General features: G+C 38.2%; 2 protein-coding genes across 7 annotated transcripts in view; both read right to left on the minus strand.

Moving 5' to 3' along the window:
* grid2 (glutamate receptor, ionotropic, delta 2) overlaps positions 1 to 27,207 on the minus strand; it is a 539,244-nt gene that overhangs the window by 183,790 nt on the left and 328,247 nt on the right. The gene's annotated exons all lie outside the window — the stretch shown is intronic.
* Positions 26,299 to 27,197, minus strand: LOC121648587. Its single transcript, XM_041998792.1, has 2 exons — positions 26,432 to 27,197; positions 26,299 to 26,359 (listed from the first exon to the last, which is right to left on the minus strand). The coding sequence occupies exons 1-2, from the start codon at positions 27,049 to 27,051 to the stop codon at positions 26,350 to 26,352; spliced, it is 630 nt and encodes a 209-aa protein (XP_041854726.1). The 5' UTR covers positions 27,052 to 27,197; the 3' UTR covers positions 26,299 to 26,349.

Below are 27,207 nucleotides of genomic sequence, written 5' to 3' on the forward strand. Positions count from 1 at the left end.
GCATACAATTCAGCTTAACATGACCTATGTCTGGGAACCCCCAAGGGAGTACCCCAAAGAGCACAGGGGGTACCTGAGGCTTTGAACATTAGAACCATTGTGATTAATGTCCACAAATTGTCCTTATTTTATGGGAACAAAGTAACGTATGTTGTTCATTTAACTTTGGCCTTGTCAAAAGACAGAACTCCACCAGAATACATTATATATGGTGAGAATCTCATGTTTGACAGCCTAAAACCAGTATGGTTTCAGCCCGGGGTGGAGCAGGGGGTCCATGGCATTTTAGTATATGCATGAAGTGGAAAGGAAAAAAGGTTGGGAACCACTGATCTTTCCAACTGTTCTGCTCCTTTTTATTATTATAATTTGTTTCCTCCTTCTAAACCAGAGTCGTATTCCACCATGTCTAACCTGCATTTTTACTGTTACAAACATAAAAAAGAATATAATGATACAAAATAAGAAGGGGATTTTACCCCTTCAAATCCTATAACTTTAAGTAGCCTTTCTCCTTCCTTTTCTGTTTCCTTACCCTCACTGTTCACACACTGAGCACTTGGTGCACACTAAGTGACTCATTTTCCCCATGATACATCTTAACTGCTGTATGTCACCACTGTATGCTTCTGTGCCTTATGTCTGTTTGATAATGTGTGTCTTAATGTCAAGTGTGAGTATGTTTGTGCATACTTAAAAATGAGATGACAAACAGAGGGCGGTGCATTATGACATTGCTTTGCTCTGTGGTTTTTAATACCTGGTAGAGGATTATTTAAACACAAAACACACTTTCACAAACACGTACATTTCCCTGTAATGTCACATTCTGCAACAACAGTAACTGTAAAGACTGCTAATCTGAAGACTTTGTTCTATCTATATGTTATATGAATAAGCTAGTACAAATGAGTACCCTGTACTAAAGAAAATAACGTACAGCATTACATTAGTAGATTAAATAACTAGAAGCACTCAGAGAGCGCAGACCTCTACCGGGCCACAGGGTCACTCACCAGGTAAAACGCAAAATGGCCTGACAGCCCATCCAGTTACCAACCCAATTACCAACCTTAAATTATACATACCATTATGTATACTTCAAGCTAATATCACTATCTATTTCCATCATCAGGATAGATGTCACATCTTTAGAGTATTTAGAATCCTTGACTCTGAAAACAAACCCTAGGACATTAAAATGAAGCAAATGACTATAACAATCTTTCAGTTATTGAAAAAAATTACATTTTCTCTAATGACAATCTGGGTTAGCTGTTTAATATCTACTATGGTGTCATCTTCACAAATTTTTTGTTTTTTTTTATTATTATTCCGATTCTGGAGATTATCTGTTAAGTTAGAAGTTATAATGGCAAAATTATCCTCATCTCCCAATAGTAAAGAATCCTTTAAAAAATCCTGGATCCAGACAGTGATCCGGGTCACCCCATAAAATGTAATCATTTGTTCATTTCTGACATTTCCTGAAAATGTAATCAAAATCTATCCATAACTTTTGTTTAGTTATGTTGTTAACAGACAGTCAGATAGACCATCGCCACTGAAAACATAACCTCTGCCATACAAATTTTGAGCAAAAAATTAAAATCAAAATAAAACATTAATTTTGCAACACCATCTTCATGTTGATAAGATGTCATTATTTTGGTTGCCTTGGTGACACATCAACATAACAGTACAGTACTTGATAACATGTTGTTTCTTGAGAGGAAATTAAATTTTGGTTAGGTTTGGAAATCAAGCTATGTTGTGTTTTTAAATAAAGGACATAATTAAGATCATTGTTCGGGCTATATACAGTCTTTGTGCCAAGCGATTGTTAGATTAGGTCCCATTTTATGCAATTTTCACTTTCTAAAGATTTACTCTCTCCCTTGCTTGCTCCACTTTTTAGCGAATGTGTGCTCAAATAGGTGAGTCGGAGATCTGTCACATTGTGACTTCATTAAGGGAAATAATCACTCTCCCCAGAAGTTGATACTGCAATTGGCCCGCCCCCCCAGGCTAACTGAGCCTGCCCTCTGAAATCACAGAGCAGTTGCCAGTAGGGCTGCAATGATAAGTTGACAATAAAAGTAGTCGACAATGAATTTAACCGTCGACTATTGTTGACAAATATGGGGGCGGACCAGGACACAAAATGGCAGCAGAGGACGCCAAAAATCTGGGACTACTTTACACTTACAAAATAAATTAAATACATGTGAGATTTGTAAAGTGGACCTTGCAAACCACGGAAGTACATCTGCAATGCTCGAACATTTAAAGAGGAGGCCCATCGGACTTACAGTACATAACAACCTCATGCAAGATTTCAAAGCTGAAAGTGAAATATGAGTCATTTAATAATTAAGAGCCAGTGCAATTACATAATCCAATTAGTCGACTAGTGGTCTCATATATCATACTGAAATTATTCACACATTATAGTAAAACCTCTCATACACTATACTGAAATCTGCTCTTATATACTATACTGAAATACTCTTAAACACTATACTGAAATCATTCACACACTATAGTGAAATTTCTAAAATCGCATTTCACTAGTATGTATGAAAGGAATTCTACTAGTGTGTGTGAGATTGGATTTCACTAGTATATATGAAAGGAATTCTACTAGTGTGTGTGAGAGGGAATACCACTAGTATGTATGAAAGGAATTCTACTAGTGTGTGTGAGAGGGAATTCCACTAGTATGTATGAAAGGAATTCTACTAGTGTGTGTGAGAGTGAATTTCACTTGAAAAGGAAGTCATTTCAGTTGAAAAGGAAGTCACGTAGTAGAAAAAAACAGGAGCGCATTTTCAAAACAAACCGAAGAAGAAGTTGGAGAACATCGTGAAAGATGTTTTGCGAAGACTTATGATGTATTAATATCTGTTCAGTCGCCTGGAAGTAATCTCAGTGAAGCAGCTGGTATCTCCAATACTATTCTGGCCTCAGCAGAGACTATTAAGGGTTAACGCGACATCAGCCGGACAACCGACAGTAGCATAACTCGGCCATTGGGATATACAGTGCTGTAAAACGAAAACCTGGACAGCACTGTGAGGCATATCCTGGAGAATACTCCAAACGCAGATGAAGAGTATGTTGTCCATTGCAGTCCAGGTCTTCCTTTGACAGCACTTCATATCTTAATGGCCGAGTTATTCTAGATGGCTAGTTAGCGTGTCCTCATTCAGACTTGCTACTGTCAGTTATCCGGTTGCTGTCGTGTTAGACCTAACCCTTCTAATAGTATCTCCTGAGGCATGTATAGTATTGAAAAAGCCAGCTGCTTCACTTAGTCATCATAAACTCATGACCACATCAATAGAATTAAACAATCCCACTGCCATTGAACAGAAGCTATACCTGCTATGCTTTCTGCAAACAAGATGACAAATTGAAAATGGCCATGTCCCGGCCACAAATTTTAATACAAGTCAAGGATGAGACAGGCAGCTGCATTTTAGTATAGTATATAAGAGGAGATTTCAGTATAGTATGTGAGAGCATTTCAGTATAGTGTATACGAGCATTTCAGTATAGTGTATAAGAGCATTTCGGTATAGTGTATGAGAGGTTTTATATGTGCCTATGTGTGAATGATTTCAGTATGATATGTGAGAGGTTTCACCATAGTGCATAAATGATTTCAGTATAATATATGAGACGTTTCAGTATAATGTGTGAGTGACTTAAATTTCACATGGCTGAAATTAAGGACCAAGGCTGATTTTAGGGTATGCAATGTTGTTTGACCTCTGACATCCATATGAAACTGTCAAAAAAATATATAATATGGAACCTTTACACAACATTTTGAAAATTTACATGAGTAAAAGTGGAGTGATTGCAGCTCAGGAAGTAAAGTGGATCATCCGATCTCTTTGTGTCCCACTGTATATTTTGGAATTTCTTTGAACAAGATATTGATCCCAACAGTGCCCCATAATTATATTCCTCACTTGCAGTCTGCTTCAGATATAATCAACTGTTAAATAATTGTCATGTAATACTCTCTCAACCACTAGAGACAGTATATTATTAAAGTTTATGATAATTCCTTGCATGAACAGATGACTTGAAAAAATCATTTTTAGGAGGTCTTTTTATGGTCTAAAATAGCAAATAATGTAGTCATACAGTACACTGATGAATATGGAACATGTTCAGTTCATGGAGTGAAAGCAGCCAAACATTATTTTTGGTAAAAAAAAAAAAAAATCAGTATAATTAAATTGGATGTACTAGACCTTACCATGACTCACATGGGTATCAAAGGTCTGTGTGATTCTACCCAACAACTAATGACTGCTAATTACTATCAATGCATTGTTAATTAGTTTGATCCATTTGTGGTTACACACCAATGACCTACAGTAGAAAGTTGAAAAAGGCTGTGCTTGTATTTTTAAAGGCAGAAACAAAAGTAGGCATAGAGATACTGAACAATATGGATTATTTCTGTACATTTATCAATTTAACTTTTTTGTTTTGTTTTAATTACTTGACTATTTTTAAGCAAAGGCTATAGAAAATTTCCGTCTACAAACTGTGATAAATCCCATTTGATAAAACCTCACACTCGATCCTCTCATGCACACACCAACAGCAAGCTGTCAAACGTAACAAAAGCCACCAAAACTTTGTCCCGACAAGGTCTTGCCCTGCTCACCAACCTACCTCACAAACATCGGCATTATTGATCAATCACTTGCTTTTTGATTGTGTGTGTGTTGGGGGAGGCAGGGGCAGCTGTCGTTTACTTTTTGTCCTTTCAGCAGACATTTCCCCTCAGTTGGCTCTCTCCCTGTCTCTTCTCTTTGTCTTTCCGGCTGGCATATAATGCTGGGACAGCAAAGGTCTTTCACTGTATATGTTGAGATGACAAAGGGTAACAGGGCCAACATGCAATACATCTATCATCCTCAAACTTGGCGTGGTGGTCTGTGTGTATGCAGAAGCACACAGCATTTGAGCGCATGTCGGCATTTCAGTTTATTGATCCAACCAGAAATCCAAGCACTTCCAAATCCACAGAGGGAATGTATAACAAACACACAACACAGCACAACCACCTCCAGCAAATATGACAATATTCAACCTGACATTTAGATATGAACGGATCAATAGCTGGAACAAATAGAATGAGCAGTCTCGATAGTCTAAGGTATACAGGTGTGTGTACAAAAGTGTACTTGTGTGGGCTAGCGTCAAACTTCTTCATCTTGTTATGTTCTTAATTGATTTGCTGGCTGTTTCTTTAAAATTAAAGTGGTATTTTTCATTTCACAGTTTGCATGTCATAATTCATTAAATAAACATCAGAGAAAAAACATTGATTCAATTCACCTGCCTTTTCTCAAAATATAAACTTACATTAAGCCTTTCTAAAAAATTTTCACTGCTCAGTGGCTCCATTAACAGGAAACTGAGAAAGTGCAGAGGAAAACAAGGCAAAAGAGAGGAGGTGAGTTCAGAGATTAACCTGTTCTAAAAAGTAAGAACCCCATATCTCCTAAAATTGCCAAGAGGAAACCCAGAAAAAGATTTGGCTTTGTACTTGAATGTGTATAAGGATGACAGACAGAGGCAATATATATATATCAACAACAACAACAACAACAATATATATATATGATATATATGTTTATCAGCATGGATGACTTCTAAACATATCAACAGAATAAAGACAAAGCACAGCAAGAAGCAAGCAAGGCACTCCTCAGTTGAAGATTTATATTATTTTGTATTCACTGATAAGATATTATATCTAGATTATCCCAGTTTTTATGATGATAAAGAATTCTGCCAAGATAGCCAGGACAAATCTTTGTTAGCTAATCGTAACCATTTTTCTTTTATTTTTGGTAGACAACAGGCTTTATGATTCTTGATCTGTACCTATTTTGGTGTGTAGGACGTAACTACCCTTGGGTATGTCAAAGATTCAACCAGAGAATACCCAGGGTGACACATTCTTTTTGAACATGTACATTTTCTTCGAATGGGGTCACATCTAGTCATATTCTTCTGCAGTCTGAATTGAGAAGTGATGGTTTAACAGCCCCGTCATATGACATTAAGCAGTCACCAGTGGAGACAAAAGAAGGGGTCATAATGGTGTCACAGCCTGAAGGGTTGGTGTTTGAGTTGGCAATGAAGGAAATAACCATCTGTATGTGAAGGAAAGCAGCAGATGTTATGGTCCTCAATTACACATCTGATCTGGCCTCCAGAGGTTGAAGCATATGCTTAAGTTTTTGGCCAGAGTAGCTGACCCCATGGTGCCCTCATGCTTTACAGGTAAGTGTGGAAGCTGCTACAGCTTGACATGATGTTGGTCATTAAGAATAATATAACTTACGTTTTTTTCTTTCTTTCTTAGCTTCAAAGTATAAAAATTGATTCACATAATCTTATGAAACTATTTAAATTGGCTCCAGAAATACTGTTAACAAATTAAATTAACTGTGAAATTGAGTTACATGTTTACTGTCAACAATTTAGCCAACTGACCCTCTCAAAGTTATACTGCTGTGAAGACAGTTTAGATCAACCTGATAGAAATGTAATTTTCTTGGTTTGGCCAATTTCTATTTATAGCATCTTGCATATTTTTGCAAAGACATGAAGTGGCCAATTTGTCCCAAATGAACTTTTTCCAAAGGAAGAACCTATTTAATTTAGCATTTTCTCTCTGAAATGAGTTATCAGCAGAATGGTACACAAAAGTAGAAGAAGATAAAATATACATGAGGTTTCTCGAAATAATTGGAACCCCATATGAGATGGACTTCTTGTTTCCAAAAGTATGTCAGTCTGTACAGGTATTCAGATTTTTGATGAGATGGTCAAAACATTCAACATTTTCCACAAACTTTAAAAAAAAAATTAAATTATGCACTTGTGGATGAAAAACTTTTTTTTTTTCTTTTTTTCAGGCTAAATGAAAAAACAAAGCTCAATTACATCAGACATGTTTACATGCAATGCTGTAGCTTTGGGAACCTATCTTAATAATGAAATGTTTGACCCATTACATATCTATGGTCCTATATGATTTGCATTACTACAAAAATGAATGGCTTTTGTTTGTTTGTTTTCCCTTGACAAAAACTTTGTATCAAACTTTTATAGGATTTAAGAAAGACAGAAAAGAAAATCTATCAGCCCACTTTAAATTAATTACATTCTCTCTCCTCAATATAGGGAAGTTGCAGAGCTGTAATAATAATAATCTGTTTTGAAGTCCCAAGAAGAGGCTGATAATTTGATAAACAGACACTATCATAGAGATGTTTTATGAAAGCAAAACATCCGTTTTAAAACAATGTGCTTTTCAAAGATACAAAGAAAAATCTTGCAGATTAGTTCTATTCAGCTTATTTCTGACATACACCAAATTAGTACAGCGTGCCTATTAATAAGCTAAAATATGTCAATAGTAATTTCAGTTCATTTACAAAGCAGATATTTCCACCATGCTCTGGCTCAGGGAATGTAAAGCCTGGTACACAAAATAAAGATTTTTGTGCTCTTTTTGTCCCGATTTTGCCTCTTCTGCGACCCCGGACGGTAAACGCCGGATCATCGTGAGATTTCCCTGTACAATTATCATTTGATCTGAGGTGTGTTACAAGCAGATTTGTCCCTATAATCCGCTCCGAATCGTGTCGTAGCCAACAATTGGAAATATTGAACATGTTCAATATTTACCACCCGATCTCTATGTGTAGTAAACAGCCGACGACTCATGAATTGTGACAGTGTGGATGGTGACATTGGCTGGAATGTAGCCAATCTGAGTGCGATTAGAGTGGCTGGGGAATAAGGAAGGATATAAAGTCTGTGTTCACGCAGTCTCCAGTCTGTTATTTTTTTTCACTTCTGGCTTTTTCTTTTAATTATAGTCCCAAGACCACCATCATTCCCTCGTCCTATATATCCTCTTCCATGCTGTGTGTTGTGTTTTCCGATTGTTACTATGTTTCTTCGTGCGTTCCAGTCGTAAGATGTTTCCATGGTCACAAAATGCCTCAAGCCCTAAAACAAAGTAGGAAAAAGATCATAGATCAAATAACCTAAAGAAACATGTAATCTTCTATCCTCTGTTTAACTGTATTATTTTATTTCTCTTTTCCCCACTGGGTTTGGGAAAAGACAGATATTTCACCCTGACCTAGTTACAGATGAGTAATACCCTTGAGATAATGTTGCAGTCTGTAAGTTAGCAAAAAGGCATGCAAGTACAGTATTTTTTTTTAATTTTTTTTTTTTGCATGTTTTGCAGCTGACTGTAAAGTAAATCAATCAATCAATCAATCAATCAATCAATCAATCAATCAATCAATCAATCAACCAACCTCTGGCATATCAAAAAGTTTAAAGAGAAACTGTATACAAGATCATGGGAAGACAAACATGGATGCTAAGAAGTTTGGGCAAGAAAAGAGGAAAGAGAATGGAGAAAGAAAGAGGCAACAAGGAAAATTAAACTGCAAGGCAGCAGTAAAAAGATCTTCCTTTGCAGCATTCTTCACCAGTCAGTAAATCTGAAAATGCTGAAACAGTGTGGTGCAGTGCAACTGCTCTGCAAGTGCAGTCAAATCATAGTTCAAACTCTCTCAGCTGTCAAATGTAACAGATGGAGTGAGCTGTACGAGCAATAAAGAGCAAAATAAGTGGATGAGTTTTACTTACATAAAAAAACAATAATAAAAAAAAGAAAACATGCACATTAAACAACCAAAACCAATACACACTAGAACACACAGCACAGGGTGTTTGGAAAACTGAATATGTACTTTTTACTAACATTATTATTTATGTTTTTTCTGTGAAACAGCAGAGTTCTTTTTTTTTTTATTATTATACCACAGGCCAGCTACAGTATAGTCATTTTGGGAGATTATACAGGATGACACAATTTAACTCAAAAGAAGCAGTGGATAAGTACCCAATCTTATATTACTTACAAGTAAGTAAAACCTACTAAAAAATATCTCATTTACATGGTGAATTGTTTTCCTTGTCAGTTTCAGTTTTAAACCGGCTTATTTAATGGAAACTTGCAAAGACATAATTTTGTGCTGTCAGCAAGAAAATGAAATCTTGTAATAAAAATAAATTAATAGAATACACACAGAAGCTTCTTAAAAGCTACTATGTTGTTTGTGGCCACTCAGCTATAAATAATAAGAAGCTTTTGGGAAAGGAGGCCTTCTCTTTTACTTTCAGCCTTTAGCAATGTACTGTACTTAGATCATCTCTGTGGCTTCTCTTGAAACATTTCATTCTTTTCATCTGTTTTTATATATATATATATATATATTTTTCCACAGGGAGGGATGATCCATGATCATCGGCCTATTTGTCCCTCTTTGATGCACACACTCTCTGCCTTCTCTTTATTTCTTTTTGTCCTATTCTGATTTTTCAGTGTAGTTCATCTTCGTCTGTCTCTTATTTTAATACCACAAACCCCTCTGGGTGCTGTGTACAATTATAATCACTAGATGTCATGATGAATGTAAAGCGAAGAAAGGAACATTGGAGCGAGGGCACTTAAAGCTCTCAACTTTCTAACTAAATTATTTTCCTCGAAACATCACCCTATCACCTCCATCACTCATCTCTTGAGGAACATATCTTTGTCATTCCATGCAACAGGGTGTGATATCATTTTATATAATGATATTAGACTGACAGTCCACCAGCCCTTGGGCCGATAGACTGCGTTTTTGAATGTTAAGGCTTCAATTTTGCATTTGGCATTCAGTCATGATGGTTAAAAGTTAGAGTAAAGGGTCATAAAGATCCATAATTCCAGTGTAGTGCTCCAACATGTGTTTGTGGGTATGCATTGGGATGATGGGTAATTATGTGATTTTATTCATGCACTTATTTTGTCGATGCCAAACCCAGAGGACCTGGGTAATATGATATAATGGTACTAATAGCATGTCACTTCAAGCACATTTCACATGTAATTTTAATAGTGTTAAATGACAGCGTAATAGTTGGGGTAGAAGTCAGGAGCAAAGTGCCATTCCTCAGGCCTACATAACATGAAACAACATAAAAATGCAAAAACAGAAAACAGACACAAAACAAAATAGAAGTGATCACATGGAACTTGATGGGTTTTCACATCTGTGCTTCCAGAGCCTCATTTGGGGTAAAGTGTCTATTTCAAGGACACTCTGACATGTGTACAGGAGGAAGTGGAGATTGGAACGTTAACCTTGCAGTTATTGGACAACTTGTTTTTCATCAAGAGAGGATCAAAGTTGTCAGAGATTCAAAATTTTCAGAAGACAACTAAATAAAGCGGATTGTATTGTTGACATTGTTTTTGCTGTTGTTGTATTTCTTTTAAGATCCTCAGAATGCAGCAGAGATTTCTGATTTGCTTTTGTGTCACATTAGTGTTGTAGATAGTCTGAAGTGTTATTTCTAGATACAATAACTGTATTTAAATGTATACATTTGAAAAGTGTTTTCATTGACCTACAGCTGTCAGTCACTATCAAGACTAATATCTAACAAAGATTTTCTGTTTAAGCTTTTAAATTTGGCCCAATCTGTTGCTCACTCCATCTTAACTGATAAGGAGTAAAGGTACCTTGAAGGAATTCCTGCATGCCTAATGAGCGATAAGGAGACGGACAGTGAAGACAAGGAAACATGGAAAATGTATCCGCCTGAATGAGGGCAACAGGACTCAAACATTTTAGAAGGTGCCAGTGCCAACTTGTTGAGCTACGAAATAAGTCCTGCAGAATGGTGCATCGCAGAGTGCCCAGTGGTGTAGACAGAACGAAGCAGCCTCCAAGAGGCATCCATAGCTTTTATTTGAAATAAAAGTGTTTGCTTGTTGTGTGTTAACAAAAAACGTCTTGGTCTTTTTTTTTTTTTTTTTTTTTTTGAATATCTGATATATTTTCATTCATTTGTGGAGTTACAGAGATGTGAAATATCCCTGATTTATTTGACTAGAACTGTTCATTTAATAATATTATATTATACAGTTTAATCTGACATTAAGTCATTTCATGAATCCTTATTGAAATATTAATGTGTAATTTGGTCCAGCTAGTGATTTGTACAACATAGTGATGTACAGAAGCCAAAATGAAAGGCTCACAATTTAATTATGACTGTGATGTTGCAAACTGACTGGGTGATTTTAAAATGCCTGACAAGGTGAGATCTTAGAAGATAAGATGATTTAACTAGGTTAGTAGTCTAACATGCATACATGCTACATGCTATATTTAACAATGAATGAAGAAAACCAGAACATTAGCCATCGGGTTCCCATATTTTCCCATATAAATGAAAAATCCGCAAATATCCGACGGGCATCCGTCACGTATAGTCTATGTATTTCCTGTGATCTGTGAACATGAAACGCCAAAGATGAGGTCAGTATGCAGAAAGATCTAAAGTAGGATCTGTGGGGGATCAAATACAGTATTTCCTGGATACCTCGCACATAGGTATTGGGATTTTTGAGGATCCATTATGGTCTGTTTCCAGGGATATCTGAAAAGAGGAGCTGCAGATTTTACCATATATTCAAGTTTTTTATTTGCCACATGCACATGCAAAATGGCAGTGAAGTGCAGTCGTACATGCATCCTAGCACACCCATTTACCAATAGTAAATAGACAACACAGTAATAAACTAAAAAGACAATAAATGTAAATATAATAATTGTACAGTGTTTTGCATGCTATACGGACTGACTATATATATATATATATATATATATATATATATATATATATATATATATATATATACACACACGCGCATGCACGCACACACACACAATGTTTACAATGTAAATGGTAGAGCAAAATATAAAACTTGTTTAAGTGACATAAGTAAATTACAGTGTTTTTCAGCAGAAGGTAGGACATTGGCCAGTTTCACTACAGGGTAGAGTCTACAGTTCTGACAGCCTGAAGGAAGAAGGTCATCCTGAGTCTCTCTGTGTTCACCTTAATGAGCCTAGTCGCCGGCCAGAGCGCAACTTTTCGAACAAACCGGTTAGGATGATGAGGTCTCTCATCCTGTTCGTGCTGGCTGTTGCTCTCCTCCTCATGTCCGTATATGTGACACATATGTACATATCACCTGATGGATAGCACTGTATCTTTATGCTTTTATTCCAGTGATCTGATAAAGGCATGAAAATGTAATACAAGTTTATAATGATGATGATGGGTCATGGTTGAGTGCCTTGCATGGCAGCTTCCACCATCAGTGTGTGAATGTGTGTGTGAATGGGTGAATGTGATGTATGATGTAAAGCGCTTTGGGTTTCATTCCAGGTACAGTAAAGTGTTATATAAATACGGACCATTTACCATTTACCATGTAAGAGTAGTGAGCAAAAGAATGCTCGTAGGGCACAAAGTGCATAGACAGTGTGTAGGTAAGTGTGTTACTAGGTACATAGCAGGAAAAAAAGGAAAAAAAAGAGGCAAAATATAAGCACATTGGCAAACTAAACATACACACAAACACACACACCTGTATCATCTCCATAGTACTCTCTGGCATCCCTATTAGTGGCTGTACAAGCAGCAGTCAATAGTGCTAACCTTTGATGTTCCTTACACACATGCAAACACATATGGGCAAACAAACAACCTTTCCATCCTCCAGCCACAGTGCTTATAATCATTATGCTCCTTGCTCTGTGTGTAAAGATAAAACCTTAATGTCATCATACACACAGATACAGGCACCCTGTTTATTGAGATAAGAACATAATGTCATCTCTGTGTGGTTATAAAGTTCAAGGACAGAACTAGAGCCCTTGACATGCTCTTTTAACTGCAGTGAAAAGTGGGAAAGATTCTCTGTTCAGGTAAATATGTGTGAGAATGTAGTCATCTGACACAACTTCAAAGTGGCACAGATGGGTTCTGGAGCCTAAATATTAGGTTCTTTGCTGGGTGATTTGGTCTATTGTCATGGTCAGATTCTGCTGAGTTGAAGCTACGTGATATTAGTCCCAGCCTTGTCCAACACATGTTGAGTCTACTGAGCCTCAGACAAATAAGTCATCAAATACATAAAGGGCACTTGAAATGCCCAGCTCCTTCTTTCACCGTATTGTGTGCTTGAGGTATTTTCTTTTATTCCAAGGGCTTGTAATACAAAGCAGGCTGAAGATACCCAGTGTATCTTTAAGTTAATTGGCTCAACCAACCCTCACAATGGAGATCTTGCTATCTATCATGCTGGTTATCAACTCAAAGTCAATCCTGGATGTCGAAAACCTGCTTCAGAGGAGCTTGGTTTTTTTCAGCATCTGCTGCCAGTGTTGCATCCTGAAAAAAGTGAACCAACTTTGTGGTACTGAGAACACAGAATTAAATATGAAGTTATCCTGCTCAGCAGCCTACCCTGCCTCGTAGTACAATCCATAGGTCTCTGCACTGGCCTGCTCACATTGAACATCTGACATTCTTTCTGTTATTAAATACAGTTTGGAAGACCATTGAACAGGAATGCAATTAGGTTGAATCACACTGAAAGTAGATGTACTCTGTCATAATTATAATGTGGAAAGAATTGAAAAAGTGGTATCAGTATTTGAAAATACAACACTAACAATTATTTTTATTGCAGCGAGTAACTAAGTAATGTGACTTATGTATGAAAGATAATATTACCATACACTGCTGTTGAATACTGCTATTTCTGTGCTGGATAAGACAATTCCAATGTAATTTGAAACAAGGAAATAAATGCAAGCAGCACACAAAATATTCTGAGTTCATGTTCAATGATTTATTGTGTTGTTTCCCATTTTACGTTAGCTATGTCAACTTTTGAGCTCATAGAAGTAAAAGCAAAGATGATACATGGGTGATACATGCTCTACAATAAATGAATGAATGAATAAATAAATAGGATAATTACTGATGTAGCTGATGGAGAACCCATTTATTACTGGAATTTTGTACAATCAGTCAAATTACCACATTTATCATTTTATTAGTATTTGGAGGAACCTAAATATTGTGTTTGTTTCATACCTGATCATGTCATTTCACTTGAAGCTGATCTACCATTTTTACAGATTTTCAATAACTTATTACAAATTATTACCAATTATCACATGTGATTATAAATATAGTTATATTACTGAATTGGTAATATGTTGGGACAAAAGTGTTACATCTGTTTCTAGTGTAACTGATGGGCCACATTATTTCCCTCAAGCACATATTTCATGGCCGTTGGGTCTAAAATGTATCAGAAGAAATATATTAAAAATTGTGGAAAATTCTTGCACAGTGTGTTGATGAAAATACATATTCATAACAACATCTGATTCAAGGCTCCATTAGTTAAAGAAGACTGTTAAGCACAACACGTCAGGGATGATTATAGCTTATAAATTCAGGGGGATATACCATACACATTTCTAGATCTACATTTTCATTCTGGGGTTTAACTAGCATATCTTTGTATCCTCTAACCAGCCTTTTTACATCTCTTTAGCTGAGTCATTTTTGTAAAAGAAAATCCCATTTGACCTCTGTATTAAAGACCCTGCGAATAAACCCATCCTTTTCTGATTTGCCACTTCTTAAAGCTGCTTATCTCCAGATTCTGTTAATTCTGTGATTCATTTACTTGTTCCTCATCTTTACCTAAAATGTCATTGCTTATGACTTTTCCTATGACTGAATATTGGCCAGACTACAGTGTCTCAAAAATGATGAATCTGAACATTGCTGTGCAACAGCTTGAAAGAAGTCTCTTCAGAAATGGAGAGAAAGAGAGGCAGAAGAATGAGGCTTCTGTCAGGTGCATCACCATGGACTAATTTTCAGCCTGCATTTTTCACATGCATGAAGAGAGAGGAAATCCGCCCTGCACATGCCATTTTCCTTGGACCACATTTTTGTACTTTGCTTTTTATAACTAGCCAAACTCTGTTTTAGTTTGTTTTTTTTTATATTTTTTTTTTTTTTTTTGCTGATTTTGATAACTGGTTAAAACAGGCTTTTCATGCTTCAGCACCAGTTTATAAAGTTTCCTTTTTCTTTTTTGGCTCATCAAAGCTGGACTGTTTGATCTTTTTGGCTATAACGCAGTGGACAGTTTTTACTATTCCACCATCTGTGACACCACCGATCCAGCAGCATCTCGAGACGAGACCAAATAAGCAGATGGAACCTTCAGACATATATGTTTATAACATTTTAAATAAAGCATAGGCTTATTTGTTTGGGATTGTCAGATCATGTAGTTTCCTGGCTCACAAATTATTTGAGTGACAGGACCCAGTGTTTTATATATGATGGTTTGTGTTCTGAATTTGTGAGTGTCCACAAGGGGGTGCTCAATATTAGGACCTCTGTTGTTCATTATGTAGATTAATGATTTGGGACAGAATGTGTCCGATGCTAATATGCATTTCTATGCTGACGACACAATTATTTACTGTTCTGGCTCAAATCCTGATAGAGCTGTTGAATCTCTGCAGAAAGCTTTTGATGTGGTGCAGCACACACTTTTTCAGCTAAAACTAATTCTTAATGCTGACAAAACTAAATTAATGCTGTTCTCAAAGTCTAAGAAGTTTCCTCAAATTATCCCCATAATATCCATTCTTGAGGGAAATTAAATTGAGTTAGTTCATATGTACAAGCATCTTGGTATCCTGCTTGATGGCGCTCTCACTTTCAAATAGACCGTAAGGTCAACCCTGTTATTGTTTCATCTCGCTCCACAGTCTGGGAACCACACAATTTTTCCTCGAAAGAAAATACCAGTTCGCCTTTAGCTTAACTCCGAAAGTTCAGAGCTGATTATCCCGCACAAGTCCCGTGATCACAGCCGTAAATCGGCACTAGCTACTGTTTAGTGTAACATATATATATATATATAATATATATATATATATTGTATATATATAGAGAGAGTAAAAATTAAAAACAATAAAAGCTAAACAATACAAAAAAAAAAACATAATAATAAATAAAGTTAAAAAAAAGCAACTCATACTGGTTGATACACCAATGCCAATAAAAAGGGATTTGATCACTTTGTTTTGATATGATTTAAATATCTGATCATTCTGCAACAATACACCACACCATCTGATGTAAAATGGTGGACTTTTAGTCCTCACCATCAGTGTCAGGACAGCAGTCATGTTCTCCCTCTTCACTGTCTTTCATATTTACACAACTGAGACAGCCACATAAATCTGCGCAACACAGTCCTGCAGAAACAGAAGAACATCTGCTTGTCTTGCAGGTACCCTGCTTACACCTGCAATGCACAGCACTTAAGACACTGTCAGGGGCTGGTTTTCTTGTCATCCATGTAATTTTTAAATGTCCATCCTCTATGTGCCAACCATGGCCAACAGGTGATGGAGCACGTATTTTGGCTTGTAAGGATGACTTCATTAATGCTGCTTGGTAGTTTGCCCTTTTGCAATGTTGGTGGAGGGCATCACTTATCTTAATAGTTCTAGAATAATTCTGGCAAGGCTGATGATGCCATACAGAATGCTTTGTATCTTGCATCATTTACATTTTGAGCAGATGGCTGGTCATACAGGTGGCATACATATTTGCAAAGTATTGCAAAAGTTGACTGGTCCAAATTAAAGCTACTTCCTAGATTGTTGATAGCCTAAAACCCCTATTGATAATCTTGTGAGGAAACTCAAGCTGAATATTTTTTTTCTTTCAAAACACATTTTGTTTTTATTTTGAGGTGAAAAAGCAGCTTGTCATTGCAACTTTTTTATCCTTTTTTATTTGTCTGAGAAAGCTTGACGCTGTTTATCACCTTTGAGGTTCATTACAAATTGTAAAGCCCTGACCCATCACTGTGAACTGTATTCCCGATTGGGTTGGCCTTCTTTGTCCACCAGGAGTTAGGACACTGGAACACTTTTATCTACAAGGCCATGCTTGGACTACTGCCTTTCATTATTTGTAACTTAATCACACGGAGAAATGTTGATGTGTATGGTTTGTGATCAAGTAATCATTTGTTGCTCTCTGTACCATTTGCCTCAGGGCCGGCCCTAGGCCAGCAGGTGCCCTAGGCAAAACAGGAGCTTTGCACCCCACCCCACGTGTCAAATTGCTTGCCGAAACTAAAGCTACATAACTCAGTAGTACATATTTTGTATCTAATGTACAAATTCTTGTCTCTATTAACAAAGCAAGGTCACACTGAAACACTCTAAACTAAACAAACTGCTACAAAAATGATAAATAGCACAAAATACATAACATTTAGTGCAAAAGTCCAGAACAAGAAATGGTACAAGTGCAAATCCTAAAACAATGTAAAACGGTGCAATCAAAAAACACACAAACTATAAAAACTGCTACAATTATGATGAACAAAAAATAATAATGCCACTGTGTCAAACAAAAAATCAATCAAGCAATCAAATTTAAATTTTGAAGCATGTGTCATATGTGAGTTGTGACACAAAGTGGTTTAGTTATTACAATAATTCCCTTATGGCCTTCCAGCCACCAGGCCACCACTCAGAGAGAGACACAGGCAGGCCGTCTGTCTGGATTCAATCATCAACGTAATAGTCCTGCAGTTATTCTTTGTTGAATTAACTTGTATTCTTCACTGAGAGCCTCTGGTGAAGACAATGAGGCTGAGGCCTCCTCTCTAGCAGCTTCTACAGGTGCTGTTGTGGCTGCAAAAATGTTCTCAGCTCATCTGGACAAATACAAATTCAACACATTACTTTAAATTTTATACCAGTAACATTAATTAGCAGTAGCCTACCTTTACAATAAACAGTTGCATAAATACTGCAATGCAAATATAAGTAGAACATTTTTACACCACATGAAACCTTTACTTTATGTCATTTGAACATTATGACATATATGCTTTTTATGGCATATTATAGGTGGTATTTTAATTATTATGTTGCTCAGATATTGTTGTTACGGTGCAATAGCATTTATCTTAGTTAGCGTTAGCCCACTGTCATGTCAAAATGAAAAGTTAACAGACACTGCCTTAATGTTCAGTAAATCAGACATACCTCTACTTTGTGCTCATTTTTCCTCCTCCTATGTTTTCTGTAAGCAGCACCTGCCGGCTTGGATTGTCTTCTCATTATAAACTTTTTTTAATGATTTTTTTGTTGGCAACACACAACATCAGTATTATCATTACGAGCCTGGATACGCCAGAAAAAATAAAAAACAAAAATAAATTTTAAAAACTGGAAGCGCTGCTCCCCTCGCTCCACTACCTTACCAACCCGTAGCAGCAGGAGCAGCAGGTCAGGCGAGGAGGTCGTCATCATCATAGAATATTCTAGCTTCTTTTAATTTTTATAATTTGTTTGGTCTAGTTATTATTTACAAGGAAATTAAATGGAAATCTTGCAAATAGGCTGGAAATTAACAGAACTTATTTCATTGAATAACTTTAAATCCAGACTGAGAGGCCTTGAGACGGCCTCCTTAACTTGTAACTAATTTTCTTAATTTGTAAGTAATTTTAATTGTTAATTTTAATTGTTGTAACTGATACTTTGGTTGAAATTAATACTTTTTGCTGGCTCTTGGCCAGGACTCCCTTGCAAAAGAGATTTTTAATCATAATGTGACTTTCCTGGTTAAATAAAGGTTAAATGAAAAAATAAAATAAAACATTTTGATTATTAAAATCAACATTTCATCTAAACATATTTAATGTTTAATGATGCTAGATCACTACATAGCTTTCGTTTGACAAGTATGGCAAAAACTCCATAAGATATCAATACACTTTGTTGATAACTGTTGAGTGAGCTAAAGATCAGTGCATCAAAACTGAGAAGGTATTCTGTTTAAAAAGAAACAGCAATAGCTGAGGTTGAAAACAAAATAGAGAAACCTGCACATAGAAGAATCCAAGACAAGCCCCCAACAGAGTCAAATTGCTTATATTCCAAAAATCTTTTCTTCAAGCTGTTCCAAGGGTGGAAGGAGAGGAACGCAAATCATTTCTACTTTATATCCTTCATAACTCAATTCTATCTTCATTCAGGGATGTGTCAGGAAAATAAGCACTGAACAAATTTTGATGTACGAACAAAGACAGAAATAGAACAAAACATGACTCAAATTATTATCATCTATGATGCGGCTCAACCAAAACAAGGAAACAACCAGTAATTCAAGATGTGTTTAGGTGTGCAGTATATTGTGTGCAGATGATTTTTATTTTTTATAGAATACAAAGAATTTTTTAATGGCTTTGCTTTCGGTTCTATAGAGCTAAAAGTTTCCCAGTGTTCTGCCTTACACATACACCTTAAACAATATGAAATATCATTATCCAAAGTGAAATTATATATAATACTTATTCATCGGTCTCTTTTCAAATATCAATGCTATATTTCTCTTTATGAATTTCTTGGTTTCTTTCAGTCATGACAAGAGCATGGGCAGCGTTAGAGACAAGCTTGAGTCAGATGGAGTCCTATTCAGAAGATACATTATTCAACATGTCTTATAACAAATGTTTTTCTTCATGTTTCATTTTTGACATGTCATCTCTGGAATAATTTCCAACTTGTCTGATGATCCTCAAGTAAGAAATATTCAAGAGAAAATAGCAGCAAAATGGAGACATTAAAAAAAATTAACACGATTAGATCAAAAAGCAAAATTAATTTTTTCCACTTCTCCAATCCGAAGCCTCTGTGTGTGTGCGTGGGTGGGTGGGTGTGTGTGGCTCTGTTTGTCAAGGAGAGAATTAGATGCAGAAAACTAATTCTGTCAGAGTAATTTCTGACCCAGAGCAATATTACAATATTTAATTTCCAAATGCTAATAAATTTTGTTAATACAATAACAGCAAGTCATTATTTCATGTACCCTCTATCAACAAACATGAAATATTGTGGGGAAGGTATGCAGTAAAATACTGACTGAAATACACATGGAAACAAACAAAGGCGCACACACAAGAAAAAAAAAACCCTAATGAATGTAATTTACATAAGATATAAGTAAAGACTCCACATTCATAATCTCTTTAATATATGAATATTCAATATACAACAACTTACATTACAGACACTCCAAAATTCCTATACAAAAACTATTAAAAAAAAAAAAAAAAAAAAAAAATGTTTCTGTACTTTTACTAAAAAGTTAATTTACAGTCCTACAATGCTATATTTGTGTTTAGCCATAATGCTTGATCCCAGGTCAGGATATATTATGTGTGGGCAGCTTTCTTTAAGAATTGAATTGTTATATTGCAAAAATTCCTAGTGATATTTTCTTCATGTTTCAGTCACTAAGAATTGCAGACATGTTTTAAAACCCAACAGCAATAACCGTGATGATTTTCATTTTCTTGCATTTATTGTGTTATAGGTCGTTTATGAGTGGGGTAAGTCCAGGTAAGCCATTCATAACTCATGGAGAGTAATAACTTTAATATGACAATGGTCCTGAGGCAAGAAACCCACTTTGCTTCTCTCTTTGTGTGAAGTGGTGGAACAGGGAGATGTGTGCCCCAACAAGGAGCCTTGTTGCCAGTGGCTAGTACACTCACGTGCACTACACTGCAAAAATGCAACAGAGCGGGAAAATGTTAAATAATGCAGAAAATTGAATGAGCATGTTGGGTCTTGAAATATATCCGTGAGTTTGTGTCATGAAATGCATGGATGTGCATGAAGGAGAGCATTTTAGTGAGAATTCATCTGATACTGAGCTATTTTTCTTCCCCCGTTCTGAATCATGTTGGTGATATCAAACAAAAAAAAATCACAAAGGCAAGGATCGAGATTCAAAATAAAGTGGAAATGCAGATAAACAACAGGCTCATTTTATGGTATATTTTATGTAACACAAAATGAATGATATTCACCATAAAACTACACCTTAAAATCCCACATCAAAAAGGGAAAGTGTCTTTGAAGTTTTTGTAAATGTATTAATAATCAAAACTTTAAATTTCAGACCGTTCCATGTCATGATCACATCGCATAGGTGCCACCTGCAGCCTCATACCTGTAACCCCCCTTTTACCCACGTGCGCATGCGCCATGTTACAACTGCACCATGATTTGGTTCCGACAACTGTGGCGCGGCAAGTTTTACCGGGAGCGGGTCAGGTGTGGAGCACCCAAGTGCAGTCCACCTAGCAGGATCCATGTGATCACAAAATCACAAGAGTGGATAATCTTGTGATTCTCCACTTCCAGGATAAACTTCTCGTTGTCAATGGTGACAAAAACAAACAAAAAAAAAAAACACTGAGACCCTTGACCGGTTAAACACATAGTGTTTACATGGTTCAGCAGGGCAAATCTCCACATGGGCTTTTATTTTGAAAAATATTGGAAGCGTTTACACTGTTCCCATGTCTGATTTCCTGTCCACCACTTTCTGAACGCGGGAATTGACACATTCTGGGTGTGTGAAGCATCAAAAATAGACTTGCCATGTAAGTTTAGCGGAGAGCTGCAACAATGCACTTCGGGAACGCTTCTGGGACAATTCTGATATGCGCTGCGGCGCACCCAGGGGTAACCAAACCATTGACTAAAACGGCTGCGAATAGCAACAGAGGCTGCGGCACAGCCATAACATGCCACACACGCACCCGGAATAAAGGAGGGGTAAGAGTCTCACGATGCATACTACATTCTATGAAAAGACAAAGCCTGTATAATGAAACTGTTTCTGCAGACCACCATAACAAAATTAAGGTGAGACATAAACTCAGTTAAGGCTGGGAGATATGGCCTAAAACTGATATCCTGATAATTTTTGACATTATCTAAATACACGATATACATCCCAATGTTTTGAAATCTCTAAAATACTGTGTAAATATTGAATTTAACATTATCATGCATAATAAGACACCAGTAGGATTTAAGTAAGCTCAGCAAATTTCATCTCTATGGTGATTTTTCCCTTTTTAACTAACTTTTAATTTTGAACCAGGGACTGGCACTCAGATTTAATAAAACTCAGTATTTCCCAAGCAATTATTTTAGGGAGGGACACCCAACCTCTCAACAGAAACTCCCAACAACTCTAGAAGATCAAGATTACTTTAATTTTCTGTAATACTAAATTAATATCTCATATACTTTTACATTCAGTTATTTTATATTAAAAATATATTTTACTTCTATATTTGGCATGTTATTTTAATTTTGCACCAGATCACAACAGAAATAATATAAGCTCTCCTTTCCTCTAGAACAGGTTTATATTTTGTCCTTATAATATAAAATGTAAACAGCCTGGTTTTATTTATATTATTCTCATGCTGACATGTAATTATGTCACATCATGCCTGTACATGCTGGGCTACATGCACACATAGGTGAGCTACACTCCTATCAGCAGAGAGATAGCACATTGGAAACTGTCACATCAACCACCTGTAAAACAGACAAAAATATCTGGTTTAAGATCAGCTCTTATTTAATAATAAGAGCAGCCAGAGGAGGAGAAGCAGGTGGAGGAGTTTCTTGCTCTGGTGTAGTAAGAACTCAATGCCCATTGGGAAATACGCCCAGCTGAAAAATCAGTCTACTCGTCATTGTCGCCATTTATCAGGCATATTATCAAATCAAATCAAATCAAACTTTATTTATATAGCACCTTTCATACATAAAAATAGCAACTCAAGGTGCTTTACAGAGAGTAAAATCCCCCAGAACCCCAACCCAATAGCAGCAAGCCCACCCCCCACCCCTTCCCATCAAACACACACACATCACAGAGGGTAAAAGCAAGTTAAAAGGACCAAGGAAACGCTGTCATAAACGCTGGGGTCTAGTGGTGTGGGGAAACACTGAGATAAAACACTGTAAAACCAAATCTAAAACAATCTAAAAACCAACCCTGGGTATAAAAGTAATAGTAATATTGCTAAGACCCATAAAATAAGAGAACCTGTGAAATAAGAGAATCAGAATGATAAAACAAATACATAAATGATAAATAAATAGAAGCTGAATACAGCTTGTGTGTTAAGAATAAAGAAATGAATAAATACAATAGTAATACAAGAAATGATTAAGACAAGATGATATAGACATTTTATATATCACACGTAAAACTTCTTGGGATACATCGAGTATATCCGATATATCGCCCAGCCCTAACTACAGTATTAAATTGTTTCTGAAACTTTGTATGGTCTATGACACAGTGTGGCCTCAATAACTAAATGTGGAAGAGGAAATGTTTTTAATCACCTGGACTCTTCTAAGACCTTAAGGACAAGTAACTGCAAAAACAGCAAGTTGGGGAGCTGAAGTCCTATTTTAAATGGGTTTTTAGAAGTCTTTAGAAGAAGAGAGAGCAGAATTTGTTGAAAGCATGACTCTCTAGGGATGTGATATGCATCGCCATGTGCTGCCAGCCATACAATACATTAACGATACAGTGAAGCTTCCTGCCGATTTGATGCAATACGATTCATCCTAGACCTGTTCATGATCCCATGAGATACATTAATTATTTGGCAATTGGACTTCATACAGTGTAATACGGTTTGATACAATTCATGATGTGATTCAAAACGATTCAACACAATACAAAGAATTTACAAGTCCACATCTGGTTTCTAAAAAACATCTCAATTATTTTGTCCTCTCTCTTGCCTGTGAAGTATGTATTTGATACTTGATTGTTTTCTATAAAGCAAACCAATAAATACAACCTAAAAAGATGCAATTCAATATGGTACAGAGAGAGGATTGTTTTTTCTTCTAATAAACCCTGAATCATGAATTTGTTTTTAATCTCATTTATACTTATACAGTGCATTTATTTAGGCAATTTCTTTTTGGCCTCTTAATAAAAAAAAGACGAAAAAAACATATGGACCATTCACAAACAGTCTTTTTCTCAGGTCCTTTTACTAATAGTGTTCCCTGTCTGTAGTTTTACAGTGTTGTACAAAACATTTATCTTCTCTTCACCTCTTGTCTCGATTCCCTCCATGTTTGCTGGTTGGCTGTTTACTAACTGCGGTTGGACCGCCCAGTTTTTGTATGTTAAATAACAAAACAGCAAAAGAGAGAGATGATGTGTTCAAGACACCTGAAAAACAGAGCTGCAGAGTAGAAAAAACTACGTAATAAACAATGTAACAATGTCTTTTACTGATGCGGACACACCAAGAAAGATACGTCGCGCATTTAGCCAGAAGCTGTTGTTACGACCCCTTCTTCTTTTGTGGCTTTGTTAATTATGTTTGTGTGCAGGTGCAGCTGGAGTATTCGGCGGGGCGTATATAAGACCCGCCTACAATCGGCCTGGTCTCTTCTTTCTTTGCTCCGCTCCCAGGCCGGACCTGCGCCGTTGCACCTCGCGTTTGTGTTTGGTTTAGTTCTACATCATACAACACTGCCTGCATTATATTTGTACACACAACCAAGCACGCCCTGACATTACTGATATTGCAGACAATCACACTTCATGATTATATTATTTTGTCTTAAGTTTTGGTTTAATAAATAATTATAATTGGTTTTCTTGGTTGTTCGGCGTTGTTTTGTTATAACCGTACGGCTGGTTATAACAAATGGGGGCTCGTCCTTCTTGTTCTCGGGTTTTTGTGTTCTCGTTGGGTGCGCCGTGGTTGTTCTTTTGAGTGTGCGTTGGGTGGTTTGTTTTGGTTGTTCTTTGTTTGGTGTTTGGCGCCTGCGGCTGTCTTTGTTGGCGGAGGGAAGAGCCCGCGGTGACGTCGTTGGCTGGGAGTGGAGTTTCGTTTGGCCGGGGTGAGTTGATTGCTTTTTGCGGCTTAGCCGGTCGGTTGCAGGCTCGGTGCCCCGGTTAGGTGTGGAGACGTTGCTCCTTTGGGCTTCGTCTGTGTTTTTTTTTTGTTAGTGTCGCGGGGACGCGGTTAGTGTTCGCTGCGCCAGCAGTGATCTCGGGGGCACGTCCGCGGGGTTTGAGGGGGTGATCTGTGTAGATTGCCTCGCGTCCCCGCTGGTTTTCAGTGCGTAAGTACCCGCCGCTGGCCTGCGTGAAGACTAGGGTTGAGCTTGGTGTTAGGTTAGGTAAGTTTTGTTAGGCAGGTGTGGTAGCGGGGCATTGGGTCTGCTGCTGTTTGTTGGTGCCGTTTTTGCCGTTTGGCCTGCGGTGTTTGTGTTGTGTGGGGAAATCATGGTGACTGTGTCGGAGTTTTTTCGCTCTCCTTCGCTGGAATTTTTGGAGGAGTGTACAAAGGATCCGCTGCTGGAGATTGGTCGTTATTATGGCGTTGAGATTGATAGCAAACGTCTTAAGGAGAATTTTAAGGCCATCCTGATTGCCAATTTGACGGAGAAAGGTGTTTTTTTGGCTAAGCCTCCGTCGGATTCTTTGCCGGGTGCAGCTTCGCTGACGCCGGGTGCGGTTTCGTTACCGCCGGGTTTGACGTTTGAGCAGCAAAAGGAATTGCTGCGCTTACAGTTTGAGATTGAACGCGTGAAGCTGGAGTCAATAAGGGAAAGCAGGCACAGTGACGCTGCGGTGCGCTCGTTGTCGGGTTCCTCTGCTGCCGACACTTTTGATGTTCTTGGTAACTTGCGCCTTTTGCCTCAGTTTCAGGAGAACGATCCGGACTCTTTTTTCCTGATTTTCGAGCGGTTGGCCGACGCACGTAAGTGGGACAGTTCGGCGCGCGCTCTGTTGTTGCAGTGCGTTCTGGTGGGCCGCGCTCAGGAGGCGTTTTCTGTGCTGTCCGTGTCGGATAGCCAGGATTATGTTAAGGTGAAGGCGGCTGTTTTGCAGGCTTATGAGCTGGTGCCTGAGGCATACCGACAGCGGTTTCGGTCTTGCGGAAAGGCCGCTGGGCAGAGTTATCTCGAGTTTGCTCGGGATTTGAAGTTGCATTTCACGCGCTGGTGCTCAGCTGCGAAAGTGGCTGATTTTGAGCGGCTGTGTGAGTTGATTCTCTTGGAACAGCTGAAGGATTCGGTGCCGTGTGTGGTTGCCACGTACATCTGTGAGCAAAAGGCCGAGACGGTGGCTGTGGCTGCGGCGCTGGCGGATGACTATGTTTTGACTCATAAGTCCCAGTTTCTGTATAGTGATGGGCCTTCTCCGGGTAGTGGGCGTGGTGAGTGCCGAGCTGCGTCCGTGCGTCGTGGGGATGTGTCGTCTGACGCGCGTGCCGGGGCGGACGTGTGCCACTACTGCCGTGAGAGGGGCCACTGGAAGGGGGATTGTCCTGTGTTGTCATCTAGGGGGAAAACCTCGGCACAGAATGTTAATCCGACCGCGTTTGCAGATCCGGGTGGTTCTCCTGTTGCCGCTGCTGGAGTGTGCACTTCATTTCCTTTGCATGTCCCCGACGCGCTGGATTCGTATGCCCCTTTTATTCGGACTGGGTTCGTGTCCTTGACAGGTGGCGCGAAGACTCCTATTCGGATTCTGAGAGACACGGGTGCGTATGATTCGTATGTCGTGGGTTCGGTCCTCCCGTTCTCTTCCCGTTCGGCTACTGGTGATTATGTTGTGGGTCGTGGCATGGGCTTGACGACGTTGCCTACTCCGTTGCATAGAGTGGTTTTGGACTGTGAGCTGGTGCGTGGGGAAGTGTCTGTGGGCGTGCGGGCCGCGTTGCCCGTGGATGGAATTCATTTTATTTTGGGGAATGGCCTGGCGGGCGGCCGTGTTTGGTCTGCTGATCCCTTCTTGCTGCGCGCTGCCGGTTCGCTTGTTGGTGACAGTGGTGTTCGTGTGACAGCCTCCCCTGTGGTTGCGCTGTGTCCGTCTGTTCAGGGGGGTGGGTTGTCTCCGCCTCCTAGGGTGTTTCCAGCGTGTGCCGATATGCGTGCTATGTGCGCGGCTTCGCTGGATGCGGTCGCTGTGAGGGAGGACGTTGCTTTGTCTGTGGCAGATTTTCCTCTTGAGGTGTCTCACGAGGAGTTGGTCCGGGAACAGCGTGCTGATCCGTCTTTGACAGTGGCCTTTGGTCTGGCTGTCCCAGGGGCGGCAATAGCAAGCGTGGCGAGTGGGTACTTTGTGCATGATGGTTTATTGTTTCGGAAGTGGACATTTGGGGGCGACCGGGCGCGTGAGGTTGTGTTTCAGCTGGTGGTTCCATCTATATTTCGCACTGTTGTCCTCGGAGTTGCTCATGACGACTCTGGTCATTTTGGTGTGCGGAAAACATATTTGCATCTC

This window comes from Melanotaenia boesemani, chromosome 11 (assembly GCF_017639745.1).
Source record: "Melanotaenia boesemani isolate fMelBoe1 chromosome 11, fMelBoe1.pri, whole genome shotgun sequence".
Taxonomy (NCBI): Eukaryota; Metazoa; Chordata; class Actinopteri; order Atheriniformes; family Melanotaeniidae; genus Melanotaenia; species Melanotaenia boesemani.

Coding starts and splice junctions, on each gene's coding strand:
- LOC121648587 (XM_041998792.1), bottom strand. CDS start 27,051: ATGCACAAAGTACCCACTCGCCACGCTTGCTATTGCCGCCCCTGGGAC.